General features: G+C 37.1%; 1 protein-coding gene across 1 annotated transcript in view; it reads left to right on the forward strand.

Moving 5' to 3' along the window:
• SPAG16 (sperm associated antigen 16) overlaps positions 1-27,542 on the forward strand; it is a 324,063-nt gene that overhangs the window by 244,147 nt on the left and 52,374 nt on the right. The window contains exon 12 of the mRNA XM_062603516.1: positions 5,805-5,990. Within this exon, the coding sequence (XP_062459500.1) occupies positions 5,805-5,990 (186 nt within the window). The remainder of the gene's footprint in view (positions 1-5,804; positions 5,991-27,542) is intronic.

Below are 27,542 nucleotides of genomic sequence, written 5' to 3' on the forward strand. Positions count from 1 at the left end.
ACTGCAAATAGTAGAGTAGCTGTTAGAATTTTGCTTTAGAATAATTGTGTGAATAGAGGTAAATAAAAGAGACATCATTTTTCCAATTAAGCAATTGGAATATTGATTTTAAAGTGTTTTTCAATTGCCATGGTAAAAGACTGTTCATTCTCTAATGATCTTCACTGCATGTTTAAAATTTGCTGTTGAGTTGCTGATGCTTATGTTGTACAGTTAAGTTCCAGTCAGATGCTACCTGTTGCTACAGCTCTTTTAGGACACAAAACTTAAACACTAGTTGTGCTTGTTTTAGTGTGCTGTTTTGAGACCTGTTATTTGACAGCACTGTGAGTAAGGCTTTGCTCATCGCCTTTTGAGCTAGACTGAATTGTTTCAGGAGAGGAGCTGTATTTTAGTTTGCCTGCAAAACACCGGGCATGTCCATAGCACTATATAAATAATACATACAAATGGTAGTAGCACAGATGTTGCTATGTTCACTTAATGTCATGTAGAATACAGTAACAAAATTGTTTGATTCACAGTACTGGCCCTGGCAACTGCTAAAAATAATATTCCTATGATTAACTCTTAAGATGAGATATGTTGGACAGAGCTGTCTGCTTTACTGTTATTTACCAAGTAAGCTGATCTCTGTCTCCACCAGTACTCAGAATAAAGCTGACCAAGAGTGCTCAGTGCTTATGAGGAGGTATTGCTTCGGTCAGTGGTACGAGAGGCTGACTGTGGGATGTCCTGGGCAGCTAGATCTAATGATACAAATGGCTTTATCATTTATTCTGGTTGATGCAAAATGACAGCCCTTGTAAATATTGAAGGATGGGATCTGTGTCCTGCTTGGCAGCTGATGCGGTGAAGCAGAATAGCTTGCTAGCTCTGTTTTCCACAGCCTCTTCAGAGGTAACTTGAATAATCCCACAGGAATAGCTTGAGGTTCTGATCTAAGTTCATTGTCCAGAAATATTTGAACAAGGTAAAACATTTGAAGCTGCTTTGACTGTTGATACTATGTTAGAATATATTTACAGGGCAGTGTATCAGTGTAGCTACTGCCTTTGTTTGACTGGGATTCCTGAAAAGTGATCAGTCACCTGAAAGGTTTTAGGAAATTCTGTGCCAAAGGCTCATGTTGTTGCTGAAGATGACCCTGTAACTCAGTAAGTATTAATGGGATGGCATCTTGGAGTGAGAACAGTGAAGCTGCAAGAAGAAAAAATGTATAATGAAATGTGTGTGTTTAGAATATGAGTGAGGAAACATTTGTAAAGGTTTGAGAAGTTAATGCTCTATCTACTTTTCTGGAACATGGAATTAACATTTCAAAAGTTTTTTTTTTCCACTCTGATTGTTCCTGGAAGGGCAAGTTTATAGTTTCAGTTAGGAATACCCCAAATCAGTTGTAATCTTAATATTACAAGTATGTAATATTAAGAAAAAAGATCTATCCATAGAGACAATGCAGGGGTTACAGGTGGCACAGGCTCTCCACTGCCTATAATTTTTGAAGGCTTTTTCTACACAGATACTTTGTTCTAAACTATACAGGCCTCATAGTGCTTTGATTGCTAGAAGATTTAAACAGCAAAACACCAAAAGAGACTAAGCAAGACCATACAGCCCCAACCAATGGGGTCCATAGAGCCCTAAGCACAAATGTACTGCTACTTTCTGTAAACAAACCTTGCTGGCACCAAATGTAGCGAAGTTATTTGCATATATGTGAGTGTGTTTCAAGTGACAGGAAAAGATAGGATTTGTGTTGCTCTTCTCTCCTAATATGTTGCCTGGTTCTTTGATTTGTTTGGTAAAAAAAGAATTACAGTGGTTTATTATCCTCTGAATTAAAGATACACACATTGGACAGGATTTCTTAGAGCTTTCTCTGTAACTGATCAATCTCAATTTTAAATGGAGATTATATATATTGCTGCTGATAATTAAGGCTGAGCATTTAATATCATATTTCCATATGTTTTTAATACAAAAATCAGTCGTATAGTAGAAGGCTGTGTGGGTATCATAGACTGTTAAACTGACAACCTAAGTTAAGAAAAATACCTACTTTCCCTGCTATTTTTTTCCCCTCAGATAATCTTGTATCGTACCTATAGAGCAATAACATAGTAAGAAAAGTGTCGCAGTGATGGGGTAACAAAATATCACCTCCAAATTTGGAGTGTTTCTTTTATCTCCCAGGACCAAAACAATGTGTTGTTTGGCAATGAGTAAAAGCGTGTAATTATTAATCAGCTATGAATTAACTAGGATTTTTTCCAAGATGCCTGACTTAGCTTGACACAGCACTTTTTTTCTTTATGCGTGTGTCTGGTTTGAATACTAGTGTGCAGTGAAAGTTTCGTGACCACAAAGTGCAGACCAAGTGCTAAATCAGCTCTGACAGCCATCGTTCCTACAATCAGCAGTTTGTGCTTCCCAGAACTGCCGACGTTCGTGCAGAATTACAGACCCTCAGTTGATGCCGCGCCCCTCTCTTTAATGAAGTGGCGCTTCTTTTACGCGCAGGGAATATTAGGATGTGTTGCACGGCAATGGGCACTGGGTCACTCTGTTCCTGAGTATTTTTGCACTTCCTTCTGCGATCATTTTGTCCCTCAAATCTTTCTCCTGCACAAGCCTTGCTTTTGTTTTTTGATCTCCGCTTTTTTCTTCTTTGATCTGTGAGGAGCGCTAAACCTCATTTGTAGCTCTTTCCCCTGCCACAGATTGCCAAATTGAATCCATTTGAACTACCTTCCTGCTCATATCTGTTTTCTGAAAGATTTTCATTGCTGCCTAGACGTTGTATTCTTAAAATTCAGCCCAAGGAACCGGTTCTTCATGTAGCATTTTTTGGATTATATATTAAAAAATGCATAAGCAATAAATCTCTTTCTGCTATTCACAACAGTGGCAGTGCATACTGCCCTCTGAATCAATTACAGATTTCATCACTCCCACCTAGTACCTGCTTCTGAATTTGTTTTAAGCTCCTATTTTATAAATGTATAAGGGGCATGATAATTTGTCATTTCAATTTTATCTGTCTCCAGAAGTGAGATCTAGCTTAAGTTATTGAAAGTACAAGTGTTTCATTAATAAAAGCACATTTTTTTCCCAGCAGCTTGACAAAATTAGGGTCTCCTCCAAACCCATAGCTGGGCTCCAAGCCTTTGTGCTTTGGTATATGTCAGAAAAACTTAAGAAATAGTCCTGAGCAGTGTTAAAATTTTTGAGAGATGAATCTCTCAAAGCTTTGTCTTTGGCATGGGGGTGTAACTGTCTTAATGAGGATTCTAATGATATTTTCGCAAAAAATAGCAATCTAAACCCTAAGTGTTAAAAATAGTCCAAAGTTTAGGTAGGTGATATTTCATAACGGCAAGTTCCCCCTTAAAATCTGTCAGATAAATGATGCACATATTTCAAGCTGTCTTAGTAGGTGCTTTTTACAGAACAATTTACAGGCACCTATTGGAAAAGGAAGAAAGGGATAACATAAAAGAAAAAGGTTGACACTACTCCCAGACCCTTTTTTTTTATTTTTTTTTTTTGTTTTACACTGGAATAGTGAACTGGGTATCTCTGAGTTTATTCTTAGGATGATGTTTTATAGTAAATGCTTAGGATCAAGCCTTGAGCTGTTTGCAGTTTCCACAGTTTTAGATCCAGAACTTTGGAAAAAGGATTTATATCACCTGTGATAGCACATTTTTCATTATTCAAATGAAAGCAGAGTTTAATGGATCCTAAAGGCAAGATCTTCTTACTGATGTTGGTGAGATAACAGTAGAAATTGGTCTGAAACACCAAGGTTAAAATAATTTGGCATGTGTTTTTGTTTATTTGTCTGAGTTGTCCCTGGTATAATTTGAGAAAGCTGCATTAACTTTTTTTTCAGTATTTTAAAGGAGTTTGGGATGAAGGGGCTAAAGGTCAGTAGATTTAAGCTTTATACTGGGAAGGCTGGTAGAAATTATATTCAGAAGCAAAATTACAGGATACATTAATACATTTGTTGAAGTGAAGCATTGGGAGATCTCAGTGTGGCTTTGGAAATGAAGCCTCAGAAATCTGTTAAGAGTTCTACGAAGGGCTTGCTGAGCATTTGATCAAGGGAGAGTCATAAATTCAGTATACTCAGATCTTCAGAAAATTCTTCTTAACGGTCATTTGACATAAACTCTCAAAGAAGCCAAACTGTCCTGAATCAAAAGAAAATTTATATTGTGAGTTAAAAAAATGGAGAAAGGATGGGAATAAAATGACACTTTCAGAGTGGAGAAATTATTATTTGAGTCCCATAGGGAGCTCTGCTGGAACCTAAGTTATTAGATGATATTGGAAGTTGGGGAAGAGAATGAGGTGGATAGATTTACTGATTAGTCATGGCTGTAAAAGTGAAGGTTGCATGTGAAAAATTACAGGAAGAGAATCTCAGTTGCAGCACCTGACTCAATGGTAAAGTAGCAGGTGTAAGTCAATGCAAGTGGATGCAAAGTAATGCATGTAAGGAAAGATGGTCCTAATCATAGATAGATCAGAATGGGTCTAAACGAGTTGTTACTTCTCAGGAAAGAAATTTTGGAGCTACTGTGGCAGTTTTCTAAAAATATCTATGTAGTAGTGCCAGAAATGCTAAAAGAATACAGAATAAACCAGAAAACACTTCTGTGCCATTGTACATCTTCAGTTATAGCTCAAGAGGTGCTGAGAAAGATGGTAAATATGACCAGAGAGGTGGAATGATGTCTCTGTGAGGTATAAGTCAGTAGAGGAGAAGTCTTCTCCTTTGTGGTTAAAATATGATAGGGTCCTAAAACCACTGGTTTAGAGACAGTAAATGTGTAGTCAGGGTTTTCTTTTAATCACAGTATTAGCATTAGAAGCATCAAATGAAACAAAGTAAGATATTGAAGACCCCAGAATAGTTTTTCACACAGAGCATAATTAAATTTTGGAATTCACAGACACGGGAGATTGTGGGTGCCAAAGATTTGCATATGGTGAAAAATCCATTAGTCATGGAAAAAAACCTCCATGGCTGCATGTTAATAAAAGTGCTTCTGTCTCAAAGAATCCTGAGCCACACAACAGGTATGGGACATTAACAGGAGAACCATTCTACATCTTGTTTTCTTAGTTGTTGTGTAGCATGCTACTGAACCAGATGGACTTCTAGTCTGAAGCCATATGTTCATGCTTAATTGAAATAGAACAATACTAGTTTGTACCTGAATATTTGGCCAAAAGGTCTGAGTTAACTCTGTATATTTAATATCTATAACATAGCAATGACTCAAAAGATAGTGAATGTGTTAAAGTGTTTATACTGAGTTGGAAGAGATAAAATTGTGATGCTTAAATCATAATCTATATGTTGAAAATGGTATGGATTTGGGAAATAAAATATTCTTCTCTGAAGCTGTTTTATTCTATTTTGAAAGCAATTCTCTGGGCTTACATTATTCTCTTGATAAACTCATAAATAGACTATAAAAAGTAAAAATGTAATTTTTGGAACCCATATTTACTTCCCATGGAAGATAGCTACTTCATATCTCCTTTTCTTTTGGTAGTATATTTAATACAGGACCACTTCATCTATCATGTGTCAGAAAACCGTGTGAAGTAAAACTCTGAATGTTTTCAAACATAATTTTTTGTTCATATGTATTTTAATGTAAAACCAACAGCTGCTCCTTAACCTGACTTTCTAAACATGGTTGAATTATTTTCTGTGTACTCTGAAAAACCTTACCTTGTTCTTGCTAAAAAGTACTCTTTATTTTTATTCCTGGTAACAGTGGCACCCAGCTGATCACTTCAAGTGGGGATACCACAGTGCGGCTATGGGACCTCTCAAAACGTGCCTGTGTTCTGACTTTAGTAGAACATACCCAAGCTGTATGGGACTGCTCGTGGCATTCGTGTGGTGATTTTGTGGCTTCTGCCTCCATGGACAACACAAGCAAAATATGGGATATTAACAGGTATGGAGATTCCTTTTTAGCCCCTTGGTAGTTTTACTTAATAAGCTTTATGTTTTAGCCCAGTCAGAGAGAGATACCTAGCATCAATTTGTAGATTTCACTTTAAGAACAGAGATAAATTAGGAGTGTTACAGAAGCTTTGATGTGATATACTAGACAAAAGCTTTACTAAATAGGGAGCTGGGAAGGACTTAATTTAAGATACAACCAAAAAAACGTACTTGCTTTTATTTGGTGTCTGTGATTCTGTGCTGTTTGTTTGCTTTTTAAGGTCAGACCCTTGTGGAACTTCAGTATGTAATTTCAACAAGTAACTGAACAAACGTTTAAGTAAGTTTTCTATACAGTATTTCTAGCTCATGAGTGTACAGTACACTTCAAGGTTGGACAAGTGGAAATTTATTCATTATGTATGTTTTGGCAAGGTGACTCCTGATTAATAAATCAGCATATACCTCTTCATTTACTTTATTATCCAGGCAAATGCATTTTTATGAAGGTGCTTCTATAATATTATAATAATGGTATATTCTTGCTTACCAATTAATTATTAGTTCCTCAGCTCTCTTCAGTTATATTTGAGGTGACATATTTTGATTAATGTGCACCTTAAAGGAGTCCAAACTGTTCCTTCTAAACTCCTGAATGACGTAGGCGTAGTGTGACTGACACCACTGCACTGTTCTAGGTCTGATTTTTAACAACTGAATGTCATAAATCCACAGACAAGTCTTCAGTCTCACAGGTGTTTTCACCCTTTCTTTATTATCTAGTCATAGAATCAGAATGGTTAGGGTTGGAAAGATCTTTAAGATCATCTAGTTCCTAATGGATTTTTCTATTTCCACTCAGTCTTTCTCTTCCTTTACATTTGGATGAGGTGAAATACTCCTTCAAGCTTGTTGGCCACTGCAGGGAAAGAAGCTTCTCTGAAAAAGCAATGGAGACTCTCTTCTTCTGTTACTTTTTGCCTAGATGTTGTGGTTTAAACCCAGCCACACAGCTTGTTCACTCACTCCCCCCCTTCTTGCCCTCCCCCTGCTCCCAGAGGGATGGGGAGGAGAATCAAAAGAATGCAACTCCCACGGGTTGAAATAAGAACAGTTTAGTAACTAAGGTATAACACAAATCACTACTGCTACCACCAATAATGATAATGATAAAGGAAATAACAAGGGAAGAGAATACAACACCTCACCACCTGCTGACCAATAACTGACCTCCCACAGCCCGACCAAGCACCGACCGATACCTAATCCAACCCTGCAGTCCTAGCCCTTCTGGGTAACTCTCAATTACATCCTGGGCATGACGTGCTGTGGTATGGAATACCTCTTTGGTCAGTTTGGGTCAGGTATCCTGTCTCTGCTTCCTCCTGGCTTCCCCTCCTCCCTGGCAGAGCATGAGGCTCACAAAGTCCTTGGCCAGACCAAACATTTGAACAGTAACTAAAAACATCGATGCTATCAGCACCACTCCCAGGCTGAAAGTCAAAACCACAACACTGCACCAGCTACCAAGAAGGAGAAAAAATGACTGCTACTGCTGAACCCAGGACACTAGACCACTCCCCATTGGTTGCCATTGCAGTGAGGCCTGTAACCGAAACCTAGAGACCAGTTTTAGGAATGTGCTTTTCTGAACCTTGAGTGCTGAGGAGTTTTCTTGTACCAGTGAAGTACTTCTCTGATAAGCATGTACGAGTTAAGATTTTTTCAAACTGTTGTAATCCAGCCAGATTTTCTTGAGAGCTAATTAAAACTGTCAGTATTAGATTTTCAGTCTTGTTTTTCAAATCCTGACTTAAGGAAGCATTAAATAATCATAAAAATGTTGTTTACACAATGGGGTAAGCAATGTATCCTTTCATGAATTATTCCAGATTATTTTGTCAAAGCTGAGAGCAGCTTTTTAAAGCAAAAGCTTGAAAGAAATACTCAGTTTTTATGAAATCATAGAGAAAGCAGTTAAAGTTTGGCAAAGTTCAAGACAACTGAGAAGTGAGTTTTGTAACAGAAATTGTCAGCCAGTTCTGATAACAGATGATGCATCCACTGTTACTGTCAGTAATAAGAATTAATGGTCAGTGTTTTGCTTAGAAATGAAAGCATCAGACATCTACTGTATTGCCTCTTTACTTAACCTGTTGTAGGATTTTAATACTTTGATTATCCTTTATGGCATATTCATGACCTTTAAGAAATAATACTAAGAATAGTTTTAATTTTATGTCAGAATGGTTTTGCATTTGCATAGACAAAGGTTTTGTTTAGACACATTAAAATATCTTCTCTACTGAGGAATCTTTTGTAGTCAGAGGAATCAAAGCAAATCTTCATCACCAACCCATGCCTCCCACTCACACTCACTACCAGCTTTCATTTCTACCTTCAGTGTATCTCATGTGCATTTTGCATTTGAAAATAAGAGAGTAAGGAGCAGAGCCATGATGTGAAAAGCTGGTTATCAGCATGTAATTATTGAAACCTTTAGACGTGAAAAAATCTCAGTGGCTAAAGGGAGCAGGAGGTAGCACAAAAATGTGGCACAGTAAGTTTAAAATAGGAGTATTCAGAGTATGAAATAAAAAAGCCTCACTTGGAGTTCTCTCTGGTGGAATTTCAGTCTGTTCACAATAAAAGCCCATGTGCTCGTGTTAGTTACATTACCTGAGTTCAAAATACCATTGAGTTCTGTTCAGCTAGTCTAGATAAGTTTGTAAGATGTGCTGTAGAAGGTATGTGGTGTGTGCACTTAGTATAAAGTGTTTTCAAATGAAAAATTAGATGCTCTCGAAGACCTTCTGTAAAAAGGAATTTGATGATGATAGGACATAGCTGTTTCAAGCTTAAGACTTCCCACCTGAAGATCTGATTCTGCAGAAAAGGCAGCTGTGATTGATCCTTATGCTCACATTGGCTAATTCAAGTGAAAAATCAACCCGTGCAGAATACGTGATGAGATGTGGAAATAAGGGAAAGCTATTGACAGATTTATGAGGCTGGTAGTTTCCAGTCTGGATTGTTAATTTGTTGATGCTTATATACAGCAATGCTATACCTGTAAAGAGCCTGCAGTGTATTTTGGCTTGGCAGTACTACTTGCCAAACTAATTGTCTGAGTGTCACCTGTATATTTGTTACATACCTGCATTCACTGATATGAGTGAAGCCAGCTGTGCAGGCTACCACATAAATGTGTAACTTCCTTCAAACTCCTTTGCAGTGTGGTTTGTGTAACAAAATGGGCAGATGGGGAAGGCTTTCCACAAGGGTTTGCAATCCTTAGGAAGTTTGTTTTCTTCCCATCCCCACAGAGTATGTGTTTATCTAGTTCTCATCTTAGAGTTATCCTCCATGGAATCTGCCAGTTGATACAATCTCTAAACAGTGACAGAGCAGATGACATACTTGTGGTAGGGTGATAATCAGTGATCACAGTTTTTGTCTTTAATGTAGTGATTTATTCTTTCCACTAATAAGGAATTAACTTTTTATAAATGAGAGCTGTCTTTCTTCCTTAATATTCCATATTTGGATGGATGCCTGCTTTTAAATTGAAAGATTCTGGAAAGTAGCATATTGGGGGGAAGGTAAAGAAAGAAAGCAAGATGTAAAACAAAACTATCACTGCCACCTTTCTTAAAAAGGTATGTTGTAAATAAATGCTGCAAATATAAATACATTTCTGTGACAAATGGCAGTTGGCTTTTATTTCCAGATTTTGAAAAGTATACATATTAGTATATGTTAGAAATATACTTTTTTTTTTATGTCTATAAACATAGCTTTTGAAATACCTGAGACAGAGTTCTCTGTGGTTGAAAACTTGGGGAGGCTCTTTGCTCTCTTTTAGCACCAAAAACCAGGTTGCAGCTTTCACAATCATCAAATCCATATTGAAGTCCAAAGAGTATAAGGTGCAACATCTCTTAAATAGGAAAAGATTGACAACAGTTTTAATAAATTATATAATTCTTTGCCAATGATAAGAAAATTCATCTGCTAATTGTTTGAATTTTGTTTTATTAGAAAGTGAAACCACTGCCGACTCCCTTTTTATTTGCAATGAATATTAGTCACAGGCATTTTTCTTTTGGTACGTCGGAAGTTTCTGTCATATATCTAGCCACAAATGGCATTCCTACCAGGATAATAATGTGAGGTAGCTTGAAGTTAACAATGTTATTCTTCCATTTAAAGATATGATCTAATTTGTAAAACAAAACAGAAACCAAACAAACAGACAAATATCCAGACACCTTTCTTCCTCCCTGAAGACACAGACACATCCTGAGATGCAGCTATAATCCAAGTTACTGAAGGATTTGAGAGAGTCTGAGTTCTGGTGTTGAAACTTCTTGATGCTTTCTGCTGGGAGAATTGGCTGCTTTGAAAGGAAATGAAAAAGAGAATGGTGTAACTTGAGAAGGGAGAAAGATAACTAATGTACCTGCCATGTGTAGAAAAATAAAACCACAATACCAGCAAAGCACTGGCATATCTGCTGTCTTCAAAGTGATACTACTTTCTTCATGATTGTAGAAAGCAACTTGAACATGAAGTGAGGGAAGAAAGGAAGAGGCTGTAATTTGTGAACAGGTTTTTATTCAGCAGCATAGCTCAGATTGGAAATATATAGCCAGCCATATTAATAGATTGGCAAACAGTTCCAGGATTGTTTTCTCAGGCCATAAATTCAGGCCTGTCAAAGTCATTTTGGCAGGATTAATTTCAATTATCCAACTGTAAATATCGTCAGAGATTTACAGCCTGATCTCTGATAGGCAAATCAAACTGAACATCATATATCTCATGTAAACACAAGCAGCTACTTAATTTTGCAAACTATGCTAGGACTGTATAATAAATGCAAACATTGTTATTTATGCTTTAAGCTTGAGAAATTATTTGCACCAAAGTCAGAACATTCAGGATAATTTTTTCTCCAGTTTATCCATTATATAGTTGTTGAGCCTGTTCTCCGTTTTCTTCTGGTTTCTTTCAGCAGTGTGAAATAAAGCAGGATTAGGCCACAGAGAAATGCAGTTCTGTATTGTCCTGCAGCAGACCTCATAGTAAATAAATGTTTGCACATGGGTGCTGTTGCTGCTTTCTGTTTGCTGTTTTTCACTTCATTGCTTCTTTTCATTTAACACAGTAATTTATTTACCCGCCTAAAATTTCTCCCATAATCAAAATTTTAGTTTTAAATTCCAAAAAATGTAATTGTTTGCATCAGTCCCCTGTCATTCCATTGGTGCATTTCTTCATGTGCAATTTAAAAAAGTAACTAACCCATCATTATCCTGTACAACCACTAGTAGAGCATCTTGATACTAAGCTATTGATACATAATTTTACTTGTTTCCAAATGCACACAAAAATAGTTGTTGACACATTTTGCTTTTCTACAAGAGCAGTAATTCACATCTTTACCTAATGTCACGTGTTTGTGACATAAATTAATCCCTAGTTTATTTAAATAATTTCTGCTTTCGTTCTTAAGCCTACTTCAGGATTCTTATCTTCTGCTATAACTTCTCTCCACTTAGTAACTGCTGATTATAGTTTTCTTTCTCCTCTTAAAAAGCACTTTAATTTGGGGAACTTTGGGTCTATTATACATTTTAAAGAAATTAAGCAGGAATGGGGCTTTGTTTAACTAGAAGCCCCTAATGAACTATAGGTTTCTTTGGAATGATACGATGCAATGATGATACTGCACATTTTTTATTATTGGCGCATCTTGACAGCATGCAGTGCATGACATGATTGATTGATTTTAAACTGCTATTATAGTTTTGGTTGGATTTGGGATTCTTTGCTTTGGTCTCAGTAAATTAGTTACTGGTTCTTGAATTACCAAGTCAGATAGTCAAACCAGTTGCTTCGTACCACCAGCGTAATGTGAAATGCACAGTTTAGCCTAACTTGTCCTGACATCTTTTACATTCATACTGTTTCTTTTTCTTCCTTTTTCCTTACGCAATGGACAGCTTTAAAATGATGTATTTACTATCAGGTCTGCAGTTATTTCTCACCTCACAAATGTATCCATATCAGGACTCTACAAAATCTCCTTTGAAGAAACTCATAAAGATTGTCTAATTTTGAAATGGAGTCATACTTTCACATTCTGAATGAGAATGAGGGTGTGTAACCAGTCCTTGTCAAATACCCCTTTTCAGATGACACTTATCTGACTCACTGTTTCAGTGGGACAGAAGCCACAAGCTCTTTTGGCCAGTTACCATGTTTAATTGATTCCAGTAAAAGTGAGCCTATTCTATATTCAGAGAAGACAAATGTCCTCCAGGAAATTAGAAGGCAGGTAGAAGAATTCAGAGGAAATGTGGAAGGACCATCTTTGGGTAGTTTGTAATGTCTGTCCTGACAGCACATCAGGAAATGCTTGCCATTTTGATGAAGGAGAATTCCCTTCTGAATTCTCTGAGGAGCACTGGAGAGACAACCTGCTATTAATCCCTCAAATCAAAATGAGACCTATGCCCAAGTCTCCAAATTTATAATTGTGCTTGAGTTCCATAACACATTTTCCAGGACCAAGAAAGTCTAAAACCTAGTTATCATAATTCCCAGAGAGCCAATTGTAAAAATCAATTTGAACATGTGAATTATGAGGGTAAAAAATGATATCCAAAGCAGAGCTGTTCAGTTAAGGGAAAAATATGGCTTAATCTTCATAATACTGGAAAAGATGAATCTTGAAGTAGAAAACTTAATCAAGAAGTGTAGCTTGAACTCCATATTGTAAACTTATTTAAGTCACATTATAGAGTTAGTACAAGACAACAGGCATTAATCATGAGAAATGTTTAATATGGTCATATATTTGCAGCTCAAAACAGCCAGACAAGTCTTCGCCTAAATCCCATGGAATGCCTAAACTGGACAAATGGTACCATTGTTTACATTTGGTGGAACTAAGCAAAGAGGTGAAGTGCTTTACTCGAGGCCATACAGGAAATTACTGCTGAAGTCATCATTACAAACCTAACTTTCCATTCCTTGGTAACATTAAAAAAATGTCAACATGAATTGTCCTCAAATTTTCCTATCGGCTGAGAAGAAAGAAAATTGGATTTTCAGTAGTAATATAGATTCATGAGAAACATGTTGTTTATCTGGTTATTATTTCTCTGTCACTTACAAGATCCAGCAATAAAGCAATGTTGGACTTGTCTGCAGTTGCATAGCAATGTTCAAAGCACACATTGAAAGCATATGCTGGTAGCAATATTGCAAAGACTGTCAGTCTTCACACTTTGTAACGTAAACTAATCACCACTTGGGACACAATAGAGACATGTCTCTATGGAATTACACTGCTAAGCATGACAGGAATTGTGTAGCTTCTGCTGAAATGTTTATGTTTGTGGTTGTTGGCTACAGGTCTAGATAAATCAATGTTCTCTGTGTTTTTCACTGAACTGTCTGTGGCAATTTAGCTTGTACATAGGAAGCATATGTGAATGTAGTTAAACTGAAAATACTTTTTTAAATATCAAAAATATTTTTACTTTTTTTTTTTCTAAAGTGTTGAAAGGACGGAAATGAAAATGAAAAGCAGAAATGAAAGCTTTGCTTTCTGCTTTCTGCTACTAGTCTTGAAATGTGCAGCACTGGTTTTGATTAAGGGGGAGGGGGAATCAAAATACTGCTTTTTTTTAAACTAGTGTGTAGTGAATGGAGCTGCTTCCTAAAATGTCTGAGTTCTTAGCTCTGCAAATATTTCTAGTATATCTGAGCTCTGCAGTCAGTTACCTACATGAGATTTTCATCTTCTTTTATGGTAAGATAGCAGAGAAAGTTGCACTTGATTTGCATAAAAAGATGTACCCTTTTCTAATCTCACCAGTTCCTTGCTTCCATTATGTCAGCATCCAATATGGCTTGGAAAAACTTATTAGATGCTGTTGATTGAGTAGTTTTATGTTCCAGTTGCCCTCTGTCAGCCCAGGGATGCACAAATTTGCTGAATTACATGTAGTTGGCTGAGAGATTCCTGTTGGACAGCAGAATGCTTTATTTGTTTGAAGTGCTAAGGTAATGTGATATTCTGTAAGTTGAAAACCTTTCTACTTGGTTTACCTTATTTGTCAAAATGCTTCCTAGGTTCTGTGACAGCTAGTTCAGGAGCAGGGTGAATTATGAAGCTGGTAATTAAGCTTCCTTCCATCAAATCCTAACCAAGACAGCTGGGAAGTCTGGAAAACTTAGTCCACTTCGATTGTGTATACTGTAGGTGGGCTCAGTTGCGGTTTTACTCTCTTTGACAATGTGCAAGTTGAATTCCTTCTCTTATTTGCAAGAGTGCAGGTATTATAACTATGCCTTCTGCAAAATGTTAAGATCTTGACAAGGTGTTTCCACTGTCCCACTTCAGTATTCAAATGCAGAGGGTCACCCCTGCAGACATTCTGCACATTATAAGTCAGTATAGGTTTTCACTACATATCCAGGCTCATTATCCAGTTGTTTTCTTTCTCCTTCATGTTACATTCACTCATTTCTGGCAGTCTGTTCTTCACCCAACCTGATTTCCTCGAAATACTGTTTTACAGTATCTCAACCAAAACAAAAATTAATTGTACCAACAGAGTAATTCACACAGCAGTGAAAGCTGTCAGATATTATTACAGAATTCAGTGCAGACAACAGTTCATTAAAATGATGGATTTCAATCATCACAACCATATCCTGTCAGTACCAGTTAGTGCAAATATTACACATATAGCCTGTGATACATGTTAAAGTGGAGTGCTGTTACCCAAAATCACAGTGTGCTGCAACACATGTAATTGTAAATTGTTTCCCTGTTTGTATCTCCAGGGAATTTACAAGAACAGGAATGTGTCTTACTATTCAAAAGCAGCAGTACTTTGATAGAAATATTCACCTGAATATTGAACTATTTTTAGCTGATAATGCCTTCTAGTTTGAAATTATATGAGTTGGTCATTTGATTTCAAAATGAAACTCTGCTGTGATGGATGTCTTTATGCATATAAATTCATGTTGTTTAAATTCTTATCCTCTGGCTCCAAGATAGTCTTCAGAGGTGTGTGTGCGAGACGTTTCTTTTAAATTCGTGTGTGATTTTTTTTCTTTTCACATCCCTCCTCCCCCCCACCTTTAAAAAAAAAAAAATTAAGGATTCAGACTTTGCACAAAATCTTGTCAGATTATTTTCTCTCCCAAATGCTGGAACTGTAGTTGTGTACCATCTGTATCCTGTTCAAGCAAACTACATTCATCTTTGATTAGCCTCAGCTGGAACGTGAACACAAGTTACATCTTAATCCTTAAACAATGACCTCTATGTACAGAAAGAGTCTTCTGGTTCTTTTATTGCAGTTGGAGGACACTGAATTGTGTTTGTACCTTCTTAAAATGCGAATGAATATTGCTTTTAGCCCAACAGTGATGGTTTTCAACATTTGTGGCTCCTTTCTGCTCTAAATCTTAAATTTCTGTTTCCTTTTCCGTTTCTTAAATTAGTCCTACCATTTAGTACGTAGGACATATAAGACAGTTTCTTTGGTACACTGTGCGGATTTTTCTTTGAGCCAGATCTCAGGATCTTTAGGGTAGACTTTGAAAGCTTTAAAGCTTATGACCACACAGTACAAATGGTTAAATCTTTGAGCTGTTTACATAGCCAGTCTGGCCCTTATAATGAAAACAGGTGAAGATCAGAATGAAGAAAAGAAAAGTGTTGGCAATTTCCCTTCTGCACTTCGAATACTCAAGAGTAAGTTTTCTGATGTGAATTGAGATATGACATCAGGCAGAAATCTCTTTCTAGACTGGCCAGCATATATTTCCCAGCTAGGAATTAGTTCACCATCTGAAAGGCAATATTTATGCACGTATTTACTGAACTCAGAGCCTGCAAAAGTATGTGTATCTGTGGGAAACCTATAAAATATGTATTGGAATTACCCAGTTGATGCAAAACCAATGAATTTCTTTATATTTTAGTATCTCTTTCAAACATATTTCTGTCACCAAAACAAAAATTGTAGATAATGGAGTCTTAACATTGGGACTGCAGTAAAATGTCAACAAAATTTGTGAATTATTTAATACAGAACAGTCATGAACTGTTTCTATTGCAGAAACGGCATACCAGTTAGCTGCACAGTGGGAACATAGTTGAAGTTAAACTCTGAAGTTCTAACAAAATAATAAAAAAAAAAGAAACTATATGGGATCTTCTGCAGGTGTTGGGATGTCCTGTTGATTCAAAAGCCGTTTTCATAGTATTTTTAATATCAGACTTTGTTTCATAGTTACGTAGACTGAGCTAACTGTGTTTGGAGGGTTATAATAAAAGTAAGGGCTTGAGGAGTCAGCTGCTAACAAGGTGTGAAGTTAGCAGCTAGCAATGTGGGCTGCCCAAAACCTGATTCTGAGTGTGTCAACCTTTTAAGTCACCCTTGTCAGCTTTGGCTTGACAGTACTTTGATTGCATATTCAGCATCTACAACTACAGTACAAACTAAGCTTTGCTATGGGCAACTGAACACGGTAGTGATTTGATGGAGATGTACTTACCAACATGATCAGAAGATGGCACAACTACTAGAATTACAGTGCCAGTGCTAAAATCGTGGCATATACTCTGAAGCATGCAGTCCTCTGGTGTCAAGCACTGAAAACTTGCAAGCTGTTAGGAATGGATTAGATGTCCCAAACTATTGTGATTTTTCATTACACTGAGGCCAGATTCTTCTCAAAGGGACTGAGAAGTACACTCCTCAAAGTTATTTTGGTCAAATCTGCCTATATTGAAAACAGTTGGGTGCTGTTTCCAGTTGTGCATAAGAGTGAATAATTTGCTGATGAAATTTAAGTATTTTAAATTCATTACTAAGAAAAGCCAAGGATTCTCTCCCCTTGAGAAGGGGGATATATGTTAAGATCCATAAAAGGAGGAAACTAAACCAGTATTCTTGTATTTTGTGCATGTATTTCAAGTTAACTTTTCCTCCAGCCCTTTTCTAGGGGAGAAGGATTCTGTGTGGGATGAGTGGGCACAATATAAAGATAAGTGTGTAATATAAAGATGGGCTTCTATGAACAAAGCAGCAAAGCAGAGTGGTAGAGGTAGCCTTGGGAATTTAGGCCTTCACATTGTTTGTTTTAGTAGTTTTCCTGCTGAAAACAGACAGCCAGTCCCATAGTTTGCTCCTATGTTCAGAATAAAAAACACTAGCACCTGTAGCTTAAATCACTAGGCCTCTGCTCCAACAGCTGCTCATTAGAGAACCTAGAATGATACTGTTTTTGTTGTGGCTCTGTGTCTATGAGCACAGCAAATCCATTATTCATAATATCTTCCCAAGTTCACAAAGCCATTGAATAGTGCTGCATATCTCCTTAAAGCTGCCACCCACTCAAATCCATTTTATTTGGACAAATAAAGAAACTCTGCACTGCAGAAAACCAATTTGAAAACACACTGAAATTCATTTTCCTCACTTAAATATTAAAGTGCTTATATTTATTGCATTTCAGCTGTGCTGTACTGTTTTCAAAAAGGACTTGCTCATTTAATCAGTCTAAAGGAATGTCAGTAAATTTAAAATGTAGAAGAAAATATACAACAAGAGTAGCACTGCTTTTTATGCAGTGAATCTGCATGCTCTAGATTAAACTCATCCATTAATATTTAAATGCATATTAATTTACAGTACCACAGTACTGACCCAAGCTCTCATGGTTCTCTGCACTATTCCTTTATAGATATATATATATATACACATATATATATAATATATATAAAATAGTTTTTTATTTTAAAAGTCAGGACTGGAATTCCTGGTTTGCAGTACAGTAATCGATAAAGAGGGGCCTCTTTCACTTGTCACTGCATTTTTGAGTTTGAGACTGCAGGTTTTTCTTTATCTTACTTTGTTGATAAAGGCATTTCCTGTATCAGAACACAGTAAGGTAACTGGTAGAGTAATTCATGGTTTGTGTATAGTTTTGGTGCCTTCTGCATTTGTATGTGGTGTTCAGGGAACGCAGCTGGCAGAAAGCCCTTTACATGCGCATTGAACAGTGTAAGTTATCTGTGCTGTTTACACAAGTCTTCCTGACTATGGGCTGGGACTAAACTATAGAGATATCAGTCTAATCTCACATAAAAGGAAAGAATTAAGAAGTTGGTGAAATTAAATTGTGAAGTACTGGTACTGCTTTATCCATTTATTTCTCTACAGAATTTCGTGACTGTAAAGCTAGAGCACCAAACGGTGGAAATTTTGTTGGGTTGTTTGGCTTTTTGTTGGGAGTGAGTGTGAGGGCTCATAGCTGAATAAAGTCGGTTTTATAAAAACTCTATGGATGAAGTTCAGTTCTTGGGATTCATTCTGCTGGTCTCCTATCTAGTTCTTGCTTTAGTTTTTCCCTTTTTTTGGAAGTTTTGCAACAGTTGAGTTTTTTGTTTGGAAGGCAAGCAAGAATTTTGTTTTAGAAACAGTGACAACCTGGGTCATCCTTCGTGTAGTTTCATGTTGATTCTTAGAAAACAGAAGCCCTGAGAGTCACTTATTCTTCTTCAGTGAGACAAGTTTTGTCCTTGTCAGCTTCTGCCTAATTCTGGAAAGTCACATAACAGAGTTCTTACCTAAGCAGATGTTAGAGGGTGGGCTCCCTAGAGGGTGGGCTCCCTTCATTTAATATGAACCAACAGCTGGATCTTTAAAAAGTGATTGAAAATCTGTTGGAATGGGCATATTGTGTTTGTCATGTACAGGTCTGTTGGTTATCAACTCCCAATAAGGATTGCTTATTTAGGCCCCCAAAAGCTATATGAATCTGAGACTCTGCATTGTCAGGGAAGTTTGGAAATCTCATCCTAAATGTACAAGGTTGTAGAGAATATGCAATGGTAGGTCTCTATGGGATGAACTCAGAATAGGCTTTGGCAAGATACTTTGGACTTCAGTGTTGCAGGAGTAGCATTTGTTAAAAATGTGCTGTTATAGATTGTTACAGACTTAAAATCCTATAAAAAGCAATTACATATTCCATTCCTCAGTGACTTTTCAGACAAAATAGGTTGTATCAGCCTCACAGTAAGATACCAGGATTCAATAGGAAATGTGCATTCCAGTGTAGCGTAGTAAGTTTGTCTTGTCTTCTGGTGTAAAGAGGTTTCAAATTTTCCTTTTCATTGTGACTTTCCTCATTTTCAGTGTTATGTGTGACCAGTCAGTATTTGTGCATATAATGCCATATTCTTTATCTTAATGTAATCAAGTAGAAGAGTGAAATGGTGAAAAAGAAGAGAATGAAAGAAATGACAGAGAAATTCTTCAGAGTGCTTGAAACACCGTAAAGGAAAGCTGGATATTGAATTTAGGGGGCTCACGTTTTCCCCAATATTTGAACAGCAGAAGCCTAAAACAGTACAAAATCCTATTTGAATAGAGCAGTTCTAACAAAAGCACTAATATAAACACGCAAAATTAAACCACTTGGCAGTGACCCATCAAAATACATGTATACTTTTATCCTTCAGATTCAACAGCAGTTAAGTTCTTGGATTAATTAAGAGACATCTGGATTTAGTTGCTCAGGGTATGCCAGAAAAGGCAGAAATTCTACCTGTAAAGGTTTTGTATTAAAAAAAAGGGGGAGGGAGGTAGGGCAAGAATAATAAAGCCATGGCAGGTTCCATACTGCCTGCAGAAACAGGCCATCAGTTCAGTGCTGATGTCAGCTGATATGATAATTGAGGATAACCCAGTAGCACCTGGGAGCGAGGCTCTGCTTATTCGTCTGCAGAACTGCTGAGCAGAAAATGTGCTTGTACTAGTTCTGCAGTGCTTAGTGTCAGCGTAAGTGGTTTATATCTATTTTATTATTACTGAGATTGTGCTTATCTGATTATCTAGTACCCAGATGCCTTGAGGGAGTAGGAAATAATTGTTTAATAAAATAAGACTATGGTTTTCAGTAAGTGATTTCAGGTGCTCCTGTCTTTAACTGTCCAACAACCACAAAAAAAAATCCCTCAAGGAAGCTTTATTTGCAGAAAATGCTGAGCAAGGGTTAGAGTCCAAAAATAATATAAGCATCACCATGTACCTTTCTGAACCTGAGTGCTCCTTGCCCCTTGACTGATGTCAGTAATTCTGGGATAGATGATTTTGCTTTCTGTATGTTACAAGGAAGACCCAGGCATCTTAGAGAAAGAGAAGATTGTGTTCTAGTACCTGCCCTAAAGACTGAAATGGCACTTTATTCAATAACTATGAAATAGAAGAGCTGACCTTGGAGGGGGACAGTTTCAGATCTTGTCTTTCTGAGTGCTGTGACCATTGGTCTGCAGAATATTTTTTTCTTAAGCTGACTACATTTATTATCTGCAGATAGCCAGACTCGGTGAAAAAGTTTGAAAGTTATAGCCATAAACAGACGGTTTAATACATGGGTGTTGACCTTCCTGAGGCAGAAGGAAGAAATAAACCTAGATTTTGAAATATGATCAACTAATCTAAGGTGTGCAGTCCTGTGTCATCTTAGGATGTCATGTTAAGAGTGAGTACCAATGCAGTTTATGTGGGGTACAAATCCCATGGCCGTATGTTCTAGGAATGCCTACTAAGTTAAGTTCCTTAAAGTAGTGTTTAACAAGTTCATTGTTTCTGACTGAGGTCAGGGGTGAGAAAGATTACAAATTGCTAAGTATTCTCAAGGTAAAAATACTTTTTACCATTCGCAGACATGGGGCTTTTGCTGATGCTTACAAGCAACAGCAAGGTTCTGTATATGACTGAGATGTGCTTTGAAAAGGTTGCTTATTAAGATCTAGATTCTGGATGTAAGTGCCCAAATCTTGTTCCTGTGCCATGACTTTCAAAGTCATTTTTATTGACCTGATTCTAACCTTGGGAAAAATATGGCCCTTTTCAAATGAAAAATAATCCAAAGTTGAAGCATAAAAATCTACATCTGACTTCTGAAAAATCTGGATCATAATTAATATGCTTCTGTTCAAACTCAAGTAGCTGAAATAAATTAACAAAGTTGATTTGGAGCCCAATTTCAGTGCAAAGTGAGCTTTTGCAACAGCTGTTGCTATGAGCCTGAAAAGAGCCTTATGCTACCAAAAATTAGGTGTTGACTAGTGAGATTTTAAAGATACCTTGACAAGGTACAGAGTTCAACTGAGCCTACATAGTAAAAGGTAATGAATACCTTATTACCATCTGATATGAAAATATATGTGCTATATTGCAAAATTTTTAATCTCAGTGCTTGTCCTCTTGGAACCCACTGAAATGTTACAAAAGTATTCCTTGCCTCCTGAAGACAGACCTGGCAACTGCAACCCTTTTTGTGCTGTTAGGGTGGACATGGTGTGCTGCTGAGGCATTCAGGCTTCTCTGGCCTCCCTTACTGCTGTGACTCAGTCGAGAACAGCTACAGAGGAAAAAATGGTTGTTTCAATTCACAGTGATCACTTGTTGGTGCCTCTGAGACAGCTACGAGACTACTAGTTTCTGTTGCTATTTTAAAGCTGTGTTTGGCAAAGTGATGTGTCTTCTGGTCCTGGTTCAGCTGAACATTTAAGTAAATACTTACATTTGAAGCTGTGCTAAGTTCCAGCACATCTGTAGCATCTGTAAAGGATTCTACAGCATCACTATATTGCTTTAGAAATCAGTCTACTCTTGTGATTGTGGATACTGTTGTTTTTTACAGTGACACTTATTTGAGGTGCACACTGTGATTACATAGGTTTAGTTATATTAATTCAAAATCATGCGTTAACAGTAAAGGTTAGAACTAAAAGACTTTAGACCATTCTTAAGAGATCTTTTGCCTTATTGTTTTATTTTTCCTTTTTATAAAAATAAAGCTTCACATCAGAAGCTCTTTATCAGGAAACAGAAAATAACACAAATAATAATACTTCCTACATAACACTTCACTTGTTTGAAGAAGTGTAAGATGTTAAGAGGCTAAATCTTAGGTATAATTGTGAGCAGATTTGTTATTCATATTTCAGGCCAGCAAAAAAAGATGTAGATTATTGGCATACACTGTCAGTTTTTCACACCTTCTAGTGAAAGCCAAAGTAGAAGAATATTAATTCAGTAATTTGCAATTTCCATAAGAGTACATATCAAGCTATTATCAATCATATTTATTATTTTCAGTGTTTATCAAAATAGATCCCAGTTTTGAGTAGTATTCAATCACTCAAAGAGAACATAATGTAATTGCTTATATTTTTTTTTGTCTAATTTTGCTAGACAACACTAACCAAACATGGTACCTGTGCAAGTCTTTTGTTCTGCAAACCCCAACCAACCACTGTCTCTTTGTGCTCTATGAGGAAACATGCTCAATAATCACTGGTAGAATATAAAGGTTCTTATTTTGCAGGCTAGCATCAGGCAGTCAAGTCTATGTTCAACACCATAGCAACCAGAGTGTCCTTAAAACTCTGCCTTTGCGCTTTTTTGGCTGAGAGTGGGTTTTTTTCTCAGTGATATGTCTTAGTAAGGTGATCAGTATCTCACTAGTAGTGGAAGTTTTCACACACTCAATAAATACACAGCTCCTACTAAAATACACGTAGTAGAGCTCTTCCAGAAAAATAAATATGATGTTATAATTGGCTACTTTTCCAATAATACTGATTCTGTTACATAAATTACAAGGAATTGAGACAAATAAGCATTTTAATCCCAAAGGTAAGGCATGAAGTTTTGCAGCCCCTTTCTCCTGCATTTATAGAACACTATTTCAAAGACTGTGGTTATTTGGCTGTTCTCTAATTTCACTGCAGAATGGAAATTTGACTGGAGCATTGCTTTCTGATGGTTAATTATAAATTTATTAGGGGAGTTCTGGCCAAATGTCCCTCAATCTTAGACCTTGCAGAATCCGAAGTTCAAGCTATTAGACTTCATTAAATGTAATGCACTGGCCTCTCTGTTCTGCATGTGCTTACTTGTATTTTTTGTGTTCTCAGGTATGTCCAGTTTTTCCTTTCTGGGTATTGTTTGCCAAAGAGGCTCTTTCAAATCACAGAAATAGGACGAAGTAATTTTTAGAACAGCAACTTATGTAAGGAGGCATGGTCTCTGGAGATGAAATAAATCTCAAACACAACACAATAGCTTTCCTGTTCCGTTTGGGTGTTGCTGTTGCCTGAGTAGGTTGTTAACAGCACATAAATGCATTAATGGTAGCAGGGTTCTGCACTGTTACTGGAGGTGGCACTACAGAAGAAAAGAACCCTGTATCTGTTTTGAGTTGGAGGAAGGGTTTACAGACAAGCTTATAGGCATGCTTTGATGGACTTGCTTTTGTCCCATATTCCTGCTTTAAGTAGATTTTAACACAGGGTACTTGCAAGGTTGAACCACAAAATATGTGGAACTGGATTGGGCTGGGGAGCACTCTGTGTTTAGACCTCACCAAATGAGGTCCAAAGTTAAGGACCAGTCATGCTTACATGTTGCCTTTCAGTTTTCTCTTAGAGTTTTACTATAAAAGGAGGGCTTTCGTAATAGGTTAGACAAATTCAGTCTAAACCGGGGGCTTACCTGAAGGCATCATTGCATCCCGTGCGAGCATGAAAGCTCACCCTGTGTGTGCAAGGTGTTCATTGTACAAGCAGGGCCAGAAGAGGACTGAGACTACAGTTCCCACCCACAGCAGGGTGCTATCTGTTCATCCACTAAATCACTGTGGTTTTTATTACTGATTTCAGCAGGAGCTGAAGCAGGGCTGCAAATGGTTTTGTTCAGTCTTTATAAATTGGTACTAAAGAGAAGCTGCCATGCTCCTTTTAGCTCCTGAAAAGTAAGGGGAAAAGAACTTTGTCAAATTTCAGAGAATAAATCTGCACTCTGAAAAATAAACTGCTGCAGGCTTTCAAATCTGACCAAACAAGACAAAAATGTAACTATTAAAGTTAACTTATGTTCTTTTAATTAAAAGAAGCAATTTGATCTATTTCAGAACCTCAGTGGTTTGAGAGTATGAATCCCGATTTCCCAGTTTCTCAAGGAGGTCTAAGAAAAGGATGTTAGCAGTATTTTATTGCAAGCTTGTAAACTCGCCAAGTTAGATAAGTAATGTTTGTTTATATACCTAGAAAATGTTAATAAAACATTCATATCATTTGGGGTTCTTTCTTCCTTGGCCAAGCCTTCCTAGTTGCTAGGCCTTGGCTTTGCTTTTGGCAGAAGGAGGAGAAAATAGAGGAAGGGAAAGATCTGCACCCTTGAACTTACAGTTAAGCCTTCAGAGATCACTTTCCTTTTACATGCTCAGTTTACTGTGCACTAGACCAAAAGTGTGAGCTGTCAGGCTCCTGTGGTGATAAACCTGGATCTAATCCTACTCCTACTGACATTAGTGGCAAACCTTGTGTTGCTTTCAGTGGGAGCAGGACGTAGACACTGTGCTTGTGTGCTTCAGCCAGCCTCACCTCGCTGAGCTCAAAGCAGCCTCTGATGTGAGTGATGATAGGAATGTTTAATACTTAATCCTGCTTCTGCTCACTGTGAATTTAAAATGTCTAACAATTACAATTACCTAAACCCAACAATATAAAGTGATTTCACATGATTTAATAACTCGGGAGTAACTGAGCCTTGCTAGAGAAGCCCCAGTTTACAGCTTCTTTTAAATTGGAGATTGCTCTTTGTTTTGCAGAGCACTCAGGTTGTGAAGATTAAAACGTTCCATGTATGAGGATAAATTACAGAGAAGGATTTAATTTGTATTTTCTTTCTAAATGCTTCTAAATACTGGAGAAGAAATGTTTACGTTTTCACAATAGTTGTAGCCTATACTTTAGCACTGCATTTTCAAACTGTCAAACACTGGTTTGAATGAGGTCATGAATGAATGTTCACAATTTGAAGACAGCTTCATTTTATGGAAGATAAGTAATAATTGAACAAAGTGGTTCATATTGAAAACATCATACTGGCATGTATCTTTTCAGAGACAAATGTACTTAATGAAGTGTCCTCACATGTCAATGTCTTCTAAAATGTGTTATATTTAGTGACTTAATGGGTCAAAAAAAACCCCAAAACATTGTCATAAATGATGGTAGGCGCTTTTTACTGAAATACTGGTAGTTTTACATTCTTGACATGAATAATTGGGTGTGTCATATGTGAAGCTACCTAGAAATAAAATAGAGGTCATAAAATGTAAAGACATGATAGGATGCATTTATAACAGCATAAACCAAACTGGCATTTTAATGTCTTAAGCCAGCCTATATGCTATACTTGCCCATTGATCTTGGCTGGAAAAGTTCTATGCCTAATTTAAGAACATTTTGGAGATAAAGCCATATAATGGGATAGGATTTGGTTTTGCAGAAAGTTTTCTCCTTTTATTGTTACAATTATATCACCATAACAGGAATGGAGGCTGATTGTTGTGTGACCTGACAAAACTTGCTTAGAATTGTTGTGTCCGTCTTCATAGCAGGTGACTTTCTGGTATAATTTATCTTGATATTTTACCTTCTGGTGATTGCAAGTAACATAGCAGTATGTTTTCCTATAGGCATGAGAAAGGGTTTAGTTTTTTGTTCATTCCATGGATTTGAGAGAGTCATTGTTGGGAAAGATAGTACAGTTTGAGTGTGCATTTAATGTATTCCTCTGGAAGGCTTGTAAAAAGATGGCTGGTAGAGGCAATGGCTCAAAAGTATGTGCAAAAATCTCATTAATTTTGATTGGCTCTATAGGTTCTTTTAATTACCATGCTTGAAATTGAGATTTAATATGGCACAGCAATGAAATAAGTAGATTGAGATGAGATCTTAGAAAGCAGTTCTTAACTGTGAGGGTGGTGAGACACTGGCACAGGTTGCCTAAAGAAGCTGTGACTGCCCCGTCCCTGGCAGTGTTCAAGGCCAGGCTGGACAGGTCTTGGAGCAGCCTGCTCTAGTGGAAGGTGACCCTGCTCATGGCAGGGGGTTGGAACTTGATGAGCTTTAAGGTCCCTTCCAACACAAACCAGTCTGGGATTCTGTGGCTACCTAATTAATCATTGAAATTATACTACTCCCCAACCCCCCAGTTTTTTCAACTGGATCTGATCACAGAAACCATATGTTTAAAAAAAAAAAAAATCAAGAAAGGATGCAGAGCTTGTCCTGTTTTCAGAGAATTGCTAGTAAGCATGTGTGTGTTGGGTGTTAAAACTCTTTTAAATAGCAAATGAGTTGGCAACATGTAATCTCACTTGTTGCTCTGATTTGCTGTGTGTCTTTTGAAATGAGTACTAAGCTGGTGTGGAGCACTGCAGGTTGTCCAGTGCTTTGTGCTCTAAATAGCCTTTAGCAGTAAATATGTACCCGGCAGTTGTCAAATGTTCTCATCAGGGCTTGCCAACTTGTTGTCCTCACTGAGATTGAACTCCATCTGTGCAGACAGGAAAGTACACAGGGAAAAGAAACCTGCCCACTATCTGTATTTTCTTTTGTTATTGTACAGTTGATGAAATATCTCACTAGTGTATTATTTGGCTGCTATTGTACGTTAGTGTAGAGACGGCAGTCTCTTAATATTCAGTGAAGCCTCATGTTAGTGAAAGTGTTTCAAATCTTCTGTTTTCAATGTGGTTTTACTGAAAGCCCTTTTGAATTTGAATGAACCATTCTGAAATGTGATTCTCAAAAAAAGAAATCTCTAAAAATTGAGCAAGTAAAATTTGCCCATCACTTTTGAGCTAGTGATATCGATAATGGTATGATTAATTTAAAGGCAAGACTCATGCTATAGGTGTGCTGCTTTAGAACTATAACAGTCTGTCCATGTTTGTTTGAACCTGCTAAGGAAAATCAAAACCTGGTGAGGTAGAATTAGAGCTGATTTATTGATGGACATCATTCCCTTACCTGGATTTAAGGAAAGGGAAATTGACTTGTAGAGAAAAAGGGAATACCGAGGATAATCAGTCATGAGTCAAGAAAATGTGTTAACTGATGTTTTACATTGAAAAAGTAGTAATAACACAGGTAAAGGATGAGGGTTGGAATTGGTGGCTGTGATGAGGTTCAGAATGCAATCTGCAAAATACTGAGCAGTATGCTCATGCCTACAATGGCAGTATTTGTTCAGGAGCTCCTTTTGTCTGGATGTAAGCCACAAGGGTACTGCAAATTCCTAAACTACTATTCATAGATGATTCTCTCTATCTTCCGAACTAAATTGCTCAGAGCTGGTGAAACTTGTACCCATGAGGCTATGTGTTCATCATGAGAAAATAAAACATTAGATAATGAAAGTCGTTACAGATCTGTTCTAATGTAGGTAAACTTTAACCATGGCATAAAAATATGAGCTCGAGTGAAAACCAGGGTAATTCTCTACCCTTCATGTCAGAGGAAAAGGAACATCTAAATAAAACGTTTTCCTTTCTGACCAAAAGATAGCTTGTATACAAGAGAATCTTGCTGGAATTATATCTCAGCTGGAAGGAAAGATGAGGTTTTTTTTATGTAGCAGTTGGAGGTTCT

The sequence above is a fragment of the Pezoporus occidentalis genome, unplaced genomic scaffold, assembly GCF_034315485.1.
Source record: "Pezoporus occidentalis ecotype Australia unplaced genomic scaffold, CSIRO_AGI_Poc_V1 ctg118, whole genome shotgun sequence".
NCBI lineage: Eukaryota > Metazoa > Chordata > Aves > Psittaciformes > Psittacidae > Pezoporus > Pezoporus occidentalis.